Source organism: Opisthorchis viverrini (assembly GCF_000715545.1).
Source record: "Opisthorchis viverrini unplaced genomic scaffold opera_v5_452, whole genome shotgun sequence".
In the NCBI taxonomy this organism is placed as follows: Eukaryota; Metazoa; Platyhelminthes; class Trematoda; order Opisthorchiida; family Opisthorchiidae; genus Opisthorchis; species Opisthorchis viverrini.
The window spans coordinates 34,031-47,975 of NW_008752114.1; the positions used below are offsets into that span (position 1 = coordinate 34,031).

General features: G+C 43.6%; 1 protein-coding gene across 1 annotated transcript in view; it reads left to right on the plus strand.

Annotated features, from left to right (window-relative positions):
* Nucleotides 1–1,431: 1,431 nt before the first annotated feature.
* T265_11168 (hypothetical protein) overlaps nucleotides 1,432–13,945 on the plus strand; it is a gene marked incomplete at both ends in the record, with an annotated part of 113,759 nt that continues 101,245 nt past the window's right edge. The window contains 2 exons of the mRNA XM_009177756.1: nucleotides 1,432–1,777; nucleotides 12,799–12,996. Coding sequence (XP_009176020.1) covers nucleotides 1,608–1,777; nucleotides 12,799–12,996 — 368 coding nt within the window. The remainder of the gene's footprint in view (nucleotides 1,778–12,798; nucleotides 12,997–13,945) is intronic.

A 13,945-nucleotide genomic window follows, 5' to 3' on the forward strand; every position in this document is an offset into this window, starting at 1 on the left:
TTCAAATGTGAGTTCTATGGACTACAGTCACAGCATCTCTCTCTGTTTAGATGGTGTACTGAGGCTTGCGTAGTGTTTCCGGTGTGGTTCCGGTCCAGCTGCTCGAACCTGACCCCCTGGTGCAAAAACAATCCTTACGCAGTTGCAAATGAGCTATTTGAAACTAACCAACTCCTGAACGTTCGCAAACTGAGTACCGCTCAACCTCTGCGTAGCTGGTGCTTTCATACACACGGTGTAGTGAGCAGCTAGAGGACAGTATACGGAAAACAGTACTTGTTTGCCACCCGGTTATTTTAACGCCGTCTTTCTGCATATTAGGTCGTTTGAATCTGAAGTAGAGAATATTTGCTACAGCGGCCAAGGGGGACGAGGAGCGGTGAGCTTATCAGAAGCGGCCAAATGTTTCTGCTGGGCACACCATCAATTTTACTCACACTATCGTTCATCCTTTAATGAACAGTGTTATACCACGTGTAGTACCAAAACGAACGGAAAAACCTCGTGAATTCGAGGTTTATATTCAACAAAGACCTTGATGACTTACATATCTGTGTTTTTTCAGAACGCTGCTGGACTCTTGAATTGGTGTCAGCAATTATTTAACAACAGCGGGACGCTCTGATCACCTTTTGTATTCAACTTGTGTCGTGTCCATAGGTGGCCCAGAAATAGTAACTTTAGAACAGAAGCATCGTCCCGAGTTATGTTGCTTGCAGCGTGTCTTACCGCACTAATGTAGCTTGCAAAATGGCTACTATCATCTCCGGAATACATGGCAAAAAATCACAAAAGTCGGTGAGCTATTTTTGTTCAACTGAAAAATTTGTGGAGAACAAATGGAAGGTAGTAGTCAGGGCCCAGGAAGATGACTGAAGAACAGGGACAGTCAAGTTATAGAACGCAGTCGTAAATATCGTTCATACTTTGAATAACTCAGCACGCAAGATACGCTCGTCAATGACTGATCAACGCATCGCAACAACTGACACCCAAAAAAACGAGTTGCTTATTCTTGAGCTGATTATCTTAGTCCGGTAAAAGTGCCTTACATTAATTGTTGGCACTTGCCTGAAGAGATCACATAGAAATCACATAACTGCAACGTGTGTCCAGAGTTTACAACCACCACCCTGCTGGTTATTCACACAAGTGTGTAAACCTTAAGTTATCCTGAATCCGCTGTTCGGTTGGGTAAAGCTAATGACAACTGTGAGTCTGGGTTTGCTTGACCAATGAGAATGATCTTGTCCTTGACCTTGATCAACCAATGGCTTCGATGGTATTGTACAATTCGTATTGGATACACAACTAGCAGGGCGAATCGCATGTAGTCGGCGGAGCCAATCAAAGTAACGAGTGCACGTGAGCCAGTGAAAATGAGATTAGACTGCTTGCGTGCGTCCGGTCACGCAGTTGAGGTTAACAAACCGATTGCGTAACAACTGCCCAAGTAAACGTTGGAATTCGATTCACTTGCTTGAGGAACCTAAAAATATACCCCCATGTACCTGCTTTTCCCAGGTGAACTTATGCGGGCGTCGGCTGGTGGTGATGGTGATATATAAACGCAAACGAAGTAATATTTGTGATCATATCGGGATAGCATGTCAAAACTTCAGTACACAAACCAGACACGAACTGGAACTAACATGTGTGAGCAACGTAGAAGAAACTGGCAGATGCAAGTGTCCCAGCAGAAGGCCACACTGACAGCTGGCAGCTGCGTCATGCCACAATCGAACCGAGGAGGCTGGTGGAGGAACACAATTTCACAGTGAGTTGCATTTTAAGAACAAACGTGTATGGAAGCAGACATGCAGCCAGTTACTATTTTAATATCAGACGTAACTCAGTAATACTGCTCAATACTCGCGGACCTGTGAATGTCGACTGAAAAGGTGGAAAACCATCACGACTTTGTTAAAATATCATCTTCCTGAAGATTCACAAATACCTCTAACGAATGTTCATTTACCAACTGGCTTAGCATTACAAATTTCGTGCTTGGTTGCACTTAGTGTGGCACTGAACATGCGTATCTTGGGAAAGTGAAGTTATCCGGTTTTTCTGGTTTCTTAGTGTTCCATTTTTACAGTCTGTCATTCTAAGCCATCCATGGAATTCCAGCTTCTAGCTCCTGGAGATTTACAGATGTGTGACAACTCAAATGAAGCTGGGTTTCAATGAGAAGAACGAGAGTCGTTATTAACTCATTTTACTTCCATAGGTTGGGACGAGGTTCAAAGACAGACCGATCCCATCAACATCAATGTTGTTTTGTGCACCTCTGAGACGAACACCATTTCTAGTCTAAGCTCACAAAACGTTTTAAATTGCTGGCCCAGAAAGAGATTAGGAACACACTTTCCTTCTGGACCAGATAGAGCTTTGATTGTCTACTTTGTCCACAGTAAACCCAGTCGAAATCGAGCGCTGGTGGGACCTGTAAAAAATGATAGAGGAATGGTAAAGAGGGCACCGCTTTTCAGAGCTTATCCATAAACTGCTTTGTGCAGTGATTGATTTTTGGGGAAGATCATCCTTGGTACCCACCGAACTCGTACTCACTTCTCTTTGAAATGGATTCAGCCTTCTTGATCGGAAATACGTTCAAAACGCACCAAGATTGCCTGTTTCATCTCTCAACTTCATCATACTCGATTTAACGCAGGCTTAATTGTACAAAAAGACTTTGGTGAGTACAGTCTGAAACACTGTGGTGAATTGATTGCTACCATAGGTTTCTGCCGGGTCGGTCCCCTTTCATTCCTACTGCTGATTTCTCACGACTCAGATCGATCATCTGAAGGCTAAAATGGTTGTACGAACTTCAAAGTGCCAACTGCGTGATTGAGCCTAAGACGCTGTTGCTGATTACTAGGCTGAATCAATTGCTCAAATAACATGGTTTGTGCGGGTATGAAACCCTCGGTTTTGATGACCGACCAAGTTGAAATAGAAGTTAATTATAGCTCTGCCAGACTTACTTAAGGAGAAAAGCTGGAATCTTTTCCAGATAAGCCCCACCAAAAAATTGACCCCAGCCACCCAAAAAATATTAGAAAAAAGAGGATATGTAGTGCTTACTTTTAGTTTTTATTGAAGTGGGTGAAATTGGGACATGTCACTTATAATTTGCATGAAAAGGTCCATTTTTCGGTACCTTTGCCTCCAAACAAACTCACACAAGTAGCTGTCCACTGAAGATCGGTGTGTGCCGCGTTGGCATTTATTCAACATCTTGTAGATGTGCCAAAGAGATTCGATGGTTTGTGTGTGAGCTTTGGTCGTTGGATCCACAAAGTTTTCGGTATGACTAACAGTTGAAGTCTGCAAAAGCCGCCAGGCGCAAACGTCGCGAAGAAAATTCTTCCAGTCAACAACGCTCGTGTGGCTAATAGATAATTCCTGTGAGCCGAATTTGATCTTGGCCAAATTTTTGGACCAGCTCCAGCCAAGTTCCCGATTTCCTCCGACCCTGTTCGAGCATTACACTTCCACCTGTCAGAAACAGTTGAAAGTGTCATTTGGTGGTCATTTTTCATAAATGTTACTGGCTCCGTGGTTTTGCAAAAAACGTATTGGTGTCTCCTTTTCATGAACAAGAGTTGAAAGCGTCAGAAAGTTCATTTGGGGTTTTACGCCCGAACAGAGAAAAGTTCTGCACAAAATGAGTCTAGATGCGGATAAGGAACTGTTCTCATCAAACGTGGGTCAAGATTGTGTGTGTACATTAAATTAGAGCTGGCAAAATGTGGGACGGGGCTTAACTTTTCGCACATGCACTTTTCGCATTAGTGGCGGGGCTTATCTGGAAAAGATCCAAAAGCTGTTTACAACAGTGCATTTGTGTACCCGGTCACTACGATTCTGACAGGTAATGTTCTCTTCTTAATCTAGTCTTCGTTTCTGATTGAAATTCATCCCAGGCACTGGAGGTTCTGACATGCCTTTCTGGCCAACTGTAGGGATCAACGGCAGGACATTCTAATCGTCATTTTAATGGCACATTTTAGTTCAACCAGTTGGAAAGTGCATTGGGAAGTGTCTCCCGTTTTTCCAGGCTTTCGCCTCTCGAAGTTCGCTATACCAGTCGAATTCACTCTCTCATCTGGAGGTTTTTAGCCCTAAGCTAATGAGTGCACACATGATCGCCTGATGAATCGGTCATCACCTTGTTCGTCTGATGCCACTGCGCGGCCGTCGACAAGGATGAGTCATCCGAACGATACGTCGTCTGCATACCTTGCAACCTACAAAAAATACACGTGGGTCCAAGAGTGTTGGCACTCTAATCAGGATTAGTTCCCTCCGTGAAAGATGGAAACTGACATCGGACCGACAGAGGTGAAACACTTCAAACCGTTGGTGAAGTGGCGGTGCTACAAATGTGAACGTTTTGCGCGCAATAGTTTGTGGGTAGAATCGATCGATACCAAATCCATCCAGGCAGACAGAATGAGCCGTAACAAAATGTTCACTGTGTTCTGAGGTTTGTCAAATCATCTGTTTGGGCATTTCAGGTTGTAAATCACATTCGTGGGGGTTGAGCTTTGACAACAACATCTTGGATATTGTCGTTCAAACCGGTAGAACGTGCAGTTTGCATAGAACAGAACCATTTTTGTCTTGTGTCTATTATTTTAGAGACACGTTAGGGATCGTTTAGCTGTCAGCTTCGCTGCCTTCGAAGAAAGCACGAGGGCTGGGATACTGTCAGGTTGCCCAAGTCTAGACACAGGAGAGGTCGAAGTGCAGATGTCGAGTTCGAACCACGGATTTTTTGGTCAATAAATTCGCGCTCCAACCACTTGGGCCATCTCTCCCCCATATTGGGAAGAAGTAACTAACTGAATTTCTCTGCCAACGGGAAAATTGGTGGGCTTACACAAGAGACCACTGATCCATTCACACACTGTTTAGAGATAATTGACAATCTGTCTTTAGGTGAATTGCATTAAGTTTATGTATTACAGAATCACACAATCCGACGAGCATTGTGTCTCAAGCATTCAAAACTGAGTACGATCCTCCGGGCCAGCTATTTTGTTGATATAAACAGTGGCGAATGTAAACACGACTTCCTTCGACGAGCACTACCAATTTCACCTGTTCAAATGTCTCGAAATTGACGGGTTTCACTCCACAGTTAGTTCAACCTCCTAAAACCAGATCTCAAAAATGGCTTCCTTTATTCCACAATGTTTCAACAGGCTGAGATTGTCATGCTGGTGGATAAATATTCGTGTTCTTTTTGAAAATCCAGGCTGAACGTTTGGGTTGATCAGTTTCTTAGGATTATTTATCATACACCGTCCCACCCAAGAATGTACGGATGTGGTACACAATCAATCGAGGCGCACAGTTCGATTCCGATCCTTCATCCTTGAATTTCAGCTGTCGGTATTCTCCTTCAACGATGAGGATATACATGTCGTTGATCTGTTCGGGTATGGTAACTGACGAACGGATTGGCAGCCACCTGTCACAGGTCGCCTTATCCTCTGGCTTATGTCGGTATAATAGACATATTAATGGTAACACCCCCTGTTTATCAAGATGATAGAGGAATCCGTTATTTGGACGTTTTGTCCACCTTTCTGTTAACTAAAAGCCCTTTTCTTAGCCGGACAAGTGCGATGGCTGAAACAACTCCCCACGGGGATTACAGTGTGGACTCAAAAAAGTCGTCCTCTTGTGTGATGATCTCACTAAAAATGAGGTTTCTTTTGAAAACTACAAACTGTGTTTTCAGCGTCATTTGATTTTCTAACGAAAACATTGAAGCTTATTAAACAAGACATACGTGAGCTGTCCATTACGGAATGAAAGGTTAAAACTCGTTGTTTGAGGATGTTCACCGTAAAGAGACAGACGCTGGGAGCGGTACGCTGTAGAGGGGGACTATTTATTCAACTATTGGCTTGATATCAATAACTTGCACCGAGTCTTTAAACGTCTGGAGAAAAACGGAATTACTCGGCATTCTACTCTTTCATCTGGGCCAAATATATTTTGTGGGCTCAAAATATCTTTCAACAGTTTTGATAAAATCGACACAAACGGAAATTCGAATTACGACTGTAGCGTTTATTTCCATGGCTATTCCAAGTACTTCTTTTTCAATTTTCAAGCTTGGAGCTTGACTTGTCACCAGTAATATCACATCGATTTTAAAAGCCGGAGATAAAATTAGCCATTCAGAGTTTGATTCACATGTGTTTTAACTCACAGAACGACCCCAAGCTGTTAAAACGAGATTTTCTTGTAACCTAGAGGTCCACAGGGAATCTGTGAGCCTACTCGCTGCTAGAGAGATACGGTCTCTGTTTCCGACCGAGTCCCTTTCGTATAAGATGATCAGTCAATTAAACTGACTTGGTGCACTGGTGATTTCACACTGCACGAGTAATCGAACTGTCACTCGTGATCGATTGTGCGCTCTTGAGAGGAAGCAACAGTGGTCACTCAAGGCGTGCCACTTAATTCGATTGTAGTTGGACAGCATGCGTAATTTTTGTGGTACAGATTATTGATTGTCTCTCCTTTAGTTGTTCGGGACAGCGTGTCAAAGCTCTGCATAAGTCAAACAGTTAGATGGACACCCAAAATAGACGCTCCAGGTGAATATTAGATGGTACTTGTCGCCGCTTTCAAACAGAAAAATTTAAAATTCTGAAAATATTGCCTATTGATCTGTTTTGTACATTGTGTAATCTTGCCTGTTCTTTGCGAATTCTGGAGTTTGCAAGATATTGTGACACCAGTGGATGAGAACGTGTTGATGAAATGGTCTGTTGACGTTCATTAACCAAAGTTTTTAATTTTATTGGCCAATCACATAACGATTGGACGATGAAGAAAGATGGACCATGTTTGGTTTGTCTAGACAAACATCGGCCACTAACTGAATACAACACGACTGGCACGCATGAAGGATGTGCTGTTTCCGAAAGATGCGTTAGGAATCGACCTTCACTTCAAATGTGTGGCCACTCGTCGTTTCATCGATCGTTTACGTAAGCCGTTCCAACGCTCTGCCTCACGTGATCAGGTGATGAGAAATTCCCACATTCTGAAGAGTTCTAAACCGCTTTACCAAGTAGTGAGTCGTAGTTTTTCAAAAGACAATGTACTCGTTAGTATTTCTGCACAGTTGCTCATGTAAACTGTCAACAAAGTGCATCCTCTGCATTTGACTGGGCTTATGCGAGTTTCCAGCAATGTGGTAAACGCAGAAAACACCGACAGAATATTGCCATAGTTCGTAAATTTAACACTAGCTAAAGTTGAGCTTCTTGACTATTTTCCTGTATTTTCTGTTCCAAGATCCAAACAGTTGCTTCCACTCTGGAGTAGGTTGGATTCCGTAGACACAGAACTTTTCCACAACACCATTTATTTTTTTGGTTGGAAACACGAAAGGGGAGAGATTGAATTCAGGTTGTAAAATCCTCTTTTTTGGGCTGTAAACTATTACAGTTACTGAGGTAAACTTTGGTAGCTATTACGGAAACGCCGACGTTTATTTCGTTGCTATTCATAACTTATGGTTGCTCCGTTCTTCACGGTTTTCCCGTCTCCTAAAAATTTTCATCCGAAATCTCGTGTTCATTTATGAAACAAGAACTACCCTTTGTCTTTGTAATGTACTACTCATAAGGTTGCTGAAAATCCGTCGACAGCCCACGACCGGTTTCGCCCTTTTTAGTGCTCATCAGGTAGGCGCAACCTTATGTTCTACTTGAAACCAAATTGCACGAAATTAGCGAATATACACTCATTTGCAAACTAATTCGGTTTGTCGAGAGACTCAACTGGAACATAGCTGAATCTCTCGTTTGTGATGTTCTCAGAACTACCCTATCCTGAGGTCGCCATATTTTCTTGTAAATTTGGAACTTTTTAATATTCAAGACAGTAAAGGATTAGCGTTTCAGAGAGGTTTGATAAGCACTTGGTCTAACAAACCTATCCGGAATGATGACGACCCAATCAGTCTCATACATCTTGCAATTGGCGGTAATTCGGAATACCTACCCAAGTTTGAACTTGGACGTAGTTGAGTCACATCGTTACGATTACCGTGCCCAGGAGGCACTAACCGTCTTTCTAGAGAAACGAGCAAACATCTGATCGGAATACACTTTGTCTGTCGTCGCTTGGAAGAAGTCCCTTGTATTTGGTAGAAGCCATCAGAAACGTGAGGCAGCCATTGTTCAGTTGGAGACGATATTCCGGTGGGATTCAGCCGAGTTTTTCGTTAAAACAAAATAAGTTTAAGCATATGAGTGTATTTCGCCTAATGTGAGTCTCGTTCAGTTAGCCTATGGACACCTACATTGACTTAGGTTGTCAGCTGTCACAAAGCTAAAACTGTTTCGTCCTGTGGTTTCCAAACACTATTACAATTCTCCAAGTTGTTATCGTCACTATTTTTTATCGGTCGAAATTCGTCCGTATCAGCATGGAAATATCTAGCTCCTCTTCCCGCGAGCTTAATTCGTAGGACCAGAGCTGTTGGTCGAATTCGGGCTGGAGATCATGTGACTGAACCCGGTAAGCCGCCTGCCTGTCAGTGTGTAAATAGAAGGCTGAATTAGGTCAGAGATTACGGATGTCAAGGGAACGCAGTTCGTTTTATCGCATAACCTGAAACTTCTGGTAGAGGACTGTGCTTATTGGTGTAATGCCCCTCGGAACCATGATCACTTTAAAATCTCGCTCAGCTGTAACACCCTTTCGGTGCTTAGCTGTCATGCCACCCGAAGGAAACACGAAGGCTGTGATACTGCTAGATCGCCCAATCCTAGACAGGAGAAGTCGAGATTCACGAACCACGGACCTTACGTTCCGTAAGCTGGCGCCGTAACCACTGAGTATCACTAGTCCCACCGTTTTGTCGTGAGCTGTACCTTCAAGCAATCCCATCATGACAAATGTACTCATTTGCACATCAACTGAGTTTTCACGGGAGACCGAGCCGAATCTCTCGTTTATGATATTCGTCAACTAAAGGTGATGAACAAAAGCCGCCTTACACTTCCGTTGGTACGATATTCGAAATATCGCAGTGTGTTTTCATGAGGGAGACTACTCACAAAGTCACTGAAAACTTTTCGACAGCCTGCGACTGGTTTCGCCCTCCTTGAAGCTCATCAGGTAGGCCGTTAACCTTATGTTCTATTTGAACCCAAATTGGGCATATCTCGACAAATGCACTCCCACAGTCCGATCATGATTTGGCAGACGAACTCTCTACATGTGTCTATGTACCAGTGAAAGGAAGAAGGCCTTCACTGCGAAGTTATTTATTAGGAAATGCCAGCTGACCGGTTACAGACCATTGGACAGGGAAGCAAAACTCCAATTTGCATCTTATTTACAAAAACTGGTCATCCATCTTCTCCTGAACGTGTCTTCTTGACCTTTCCTGGAGATTCATTGACTCCAATCGTTCCTCGCTCAAATCCAAGCAAATGTCACAAAGTGACTTCACGAATTCCACAACAGATCTCTCCTTTTCAAAAGACGCAGAGCGAAATTCCACGAACAACACATACTACTCGCGTGCCTCCCCATCAGTAGTATCACCGTTGCAATAGTATTCCCTGTCTATTAGATATTGCGTACACTGCCAGTGGTTGTTAACTATGATTGGAGAGTACACTCACCTGCATACCTATTCGGTTTTCACGGGTGAATTACCTGGAACGGAATCCAGTTGAATTTCTCGTTTATGACGGTCTGGAGCAACGGAATGTGCTGCACCAGGCCGCCTCGTGTTTCTTCTCGTTCGCAATGCATTGTATAGACGTAATACATTACTCATAAGGTTTCTGAAGACCCTTCGAGAACCCACGCCCCATTTTGCCCTTTTTGGGGCTCATCAGGTTGGTGCGATCCCCAAGTTCCCTTCCCATCAACCTTGTGTTCTACTTGAACTCGAATTGCACGAAATTCCACAAATGTATAATCGCTCGGCTGTAGTACCATTTCGGTGCCCGACTGTCATGCCATCAGAATGAAGCACGAGGGCTGGGATAGTGCCAGGCTGCCCAAGCCTAGACAGGGGAAGTCGAGAGGCATAGATCGGGTTCAAACCACGGAGCATCCGGTCAGTCGATTTACCTCTATCCGATGAACCCGAATATAAAAGACGAAACCGGTCGGGGGCGGTCGAACGACTTCACCAACCTTATAACGTCCATGTAATTAGACGGCTTCATATTGTTTTTCGGTCCCTCAACATGGACTAATTATGCCCAGCAGAGAGGATTTCTGTATCTGTCTATAGAATAAAGCCCAGTTAAGATAACTTGATGATCTCGGTACACTCATCTGAGTAGTGTCTCAAATAATATGTAGTTTGTGTAAAAATGGGGCAAGATGTCTCATTGGTTACTGAGTGAGTTTACTGACCGGAATGTCCGTGGTTCGAATCCGACCTCTGCCTCTCAACTCTCCCTGTCTAGGCAGTATCCCAGCCCTTGTGCTTCCGGTTCGTTCTTCGAAACGAACGGAACAGACAGACAGTAAATCTTGGCGTACTCATTCTACCAGAAATATTCGGTTGCCATTCGAAAAAGAAATGAGAACTACGGCCGGTTTAAAATACAGAGGGATGGTTTTCACTGCCAGTATGCAACACAAACCCATGAGCAATAGTTGGTAGAACCCACCGCGCCGACATAGGTGATGAACGTGGGAATTTTGCAACTGTCTGTTTAATATCTACTCACCAGTAGCCGCTGACCCCAAGCCCGAGTGGGGACAGACCTATATTTGTTAGATCTATGCATTAGCCGAAGGTCTCTGTTGGACACTTGAGGAAAAATCACAAAACACTTCCTGCTGCATCACAATCATGATAGCCAAAGAGTGTATTTGTGTGACTGATGACAAATTCCCAATTTCTTGTACTCTGTTTGCATAATTTATAACAACTTACGGTCACTTGTACGCATACCGTTGTGTTGCTGACGCGTTTTATTTTCTACCAACACGCCGTTTGACACCGAGGTTAGGACAAAGCAGCTCCCGGTGACATACTTTTGTTGTTCTATTAAGTACATTGGGAAAGAAATCCAACAACCGTACTCACTTGCTTTCAAAATCATACAGAGTGCTTATAATCAACCTCAGCCTCTCAGCGCTGGACGCATTGTTTGTTTTGTTTACATTCCGTGCACTTCTGACAGTTTCCCGATCGGCCGCGGTGTACTATCGGACTGGTAGCCTCATTAATCATTGACGATGCACGAGAGTTCTGAATAACATGTGAGTATTGGGAATCATCACCGGTGAATGTAATGAAACGGAGAGTTGCCTGAACCGGGGATGTGGACGACTTGTTAGCAAATCAATCTTAGCACGGCGTAATTCTTTGTACCAGTACAGTTTCTGCGTCCTTTCGTTATGAGCACGCGTGGCGGTGTGATTTAGACTGTTAGATGCCACTGGGGGCTTTGAAGCTTTTCTGTTATTGCCTTTGGCACCAATTAGTTGACCTTTCAATCAGGCGGGTTATAGCGCTGCTCTTCACGGAAACCGCATCACGTGGTCACACATATTGACTGATTGAGTATCACTCATCCTGTATTATTACTTTTCCTCTGAGCTACTTATGGATTGATGTTAATATGAAGAAATTTGGCAGTGATCAACTTTTTAATCCACTTTGTGGTTAGGCTCTTGTGCGTATGTTAGTGCTATTGCATTTTACTCGAAGTAATATCAGAAGGTGAAATAACACTAACAATAAACAATTATGTATAGCGGTTACCAGAGACACTAGTACAACTGAATAGTACACACACAAAAAATAGACTTATCGAGTTCTTCGTTTGATAAGTTGTAGTAGACGCAGCCGAGGTTTGTAGGACTCAGTGGAATTGAATGCGGGCCTTGACGGAGTGTGTTGGAATCTGGCCTGTATCTTGTCGTATAATCCAAAACGATATCTAGCCCAGACTTTTCCTGCACAGTGAGTCGTGCGTAGGTTTGAACTGACCCTGGTCAAGGCGCTGTGTGAAGTGACGAGCGTCGGCATCCTGCTGTCGTTGTTCCGCCTATATATATGATTACGTTGTGAATGAGGATGCGCTCGCGTTGTTTGTCCTAAGATAAGATTCCAATCTTCTCGATTAGGCATGAGGCGCATGTTCATGACATAATCTGGACAGGAATGAAACAGTGGGTGTGCACGTGTCGTTAAACAGATTATGTGAGTGGATGAAGGTAAACATTGATGAGATAGTAACCGGACTGTGAAGATAAACGTTGACGGGATGGTAACCAACACGTTCAACCAACGAAATATTCCTAAGCCCGCAGAAAAATCGGGATGGACCAATAGATGTGGCCAAATAAATGATGCCGTCGAGTTTTTTTCGTCACTGAACTGGGTCACTTTGATGAAGATTATGCGGAAATCTTGTTCAGAAGTGCTGTTAAAACACATCATCCTGCAAGCCCTGTTCTATCGTGATTCCTGTTAATAAACTTTGAAACTTGTTGAAAGTGCTTTGGGAGACCCAGCTGAGTAGTAGAGTATGGTCTCCCGTTTATGATGGTCCCACGTTACTGTGCTAATGCGTACGGTCCGTGACTCGGTGAAAGTTTTTCAGCAACTTTATGAGTAGAACCTTTTTCTTTTTGAAAGGTGGCTCCCCCCACCCGGCTTGCAGGTCTCAGTTTGAGGACCCTATGAAAATCTTTACATAAAAAACACATTCTTTACTTTTTTGAAACCCGGGGGAATTTATTTCTGTGTGTGCACGCTTACTCTTACAGTTGCTCCCCGCACCAACATGAGCGGATGTCATTTGCACCTTCGTTTGAGGCCCTCCCTGAATCAGGTTCTGCAGCGCCCGGTAGACGAACAGACGGAGGGGATAATTTGGCAAGACGGCAATCCTTCCTTTACCATACGGAAACACTTATTGACCCGCCTGGAACTAGAACGGAGCGCTCCGGGCCAACGCTAGAAAGGTACGTGAAATGGAAGGTATTCCCCTTGTCACAGTAGATGGTCGAGAATTGCGATTCTACGAACTTTAGTTACCGGTTTTTTTTCTCAAACACGCTAATTTGCTTTTGACGGGTGACTCAAATGAATTCAGCTGAATCTCCTGTTTATGATGGTCTTATTCGGTTGAATGTACTGTGCAAGGCTGTTTTATGTTTGAGTTGTTCGGATGTAACATACTACTCACGAAGTTGCTGTCAAAGCGTTTTCGGTAACCTTACGACTTGTGTGATACGTCTATACTGGTTTTGTTGTTTGACTGAGCGGCAGTTTCCCGTTTCAACCGACATGTTTAGCTGCTGCGTAGAAGAGTTTCTTCGTGGCACTGCCGACGACATTCCACACTTTTGCCGATGAGTAGGCGAAAGGCTAGTCTGTTTTTTGCTTTAAATGAACGTTTGTCTGCAGAGGCAGATGAATCTGTCCGGGCTTCATGCAAACACAGCGATGGTTCTTTAAGATGCGGGATATTTTTCTTGATGTTGTTTTAGCCAATCTTGGTTCGTTAAGCTTGGTGCACGCGACGGCATATGAGTAGATCAAATTTCCGGTCTTCTCAGCTCAGTTTGGGGGCAAGCTTTCCAGGAAACTCTCGGTAGACTTGTCGAGCTTCTCAGTTATAGGATGGAGTGGTTTTTTTTTAATAAAAAAATGTGTACATCACTAAACATCATTCTCTCAATTTTCTGCTCTGGACAAAACTGAAGAGGAGACAGCCCCTACGTCACACCCTTTGCTCAAGTCCTTTCGATACTCAAACGTGCTCACACAATTCTGGCCCACTACAGTAAACAGTAAGTTTCATGTGCCATTGTTTTGAGATCGCTGATCACCCATTTTATTAATGATCCATGATCTTATTGGATATTTCCGTGTTTAAAATAGGAAGTCGTCTCAGCAGGGTTGCCTCCA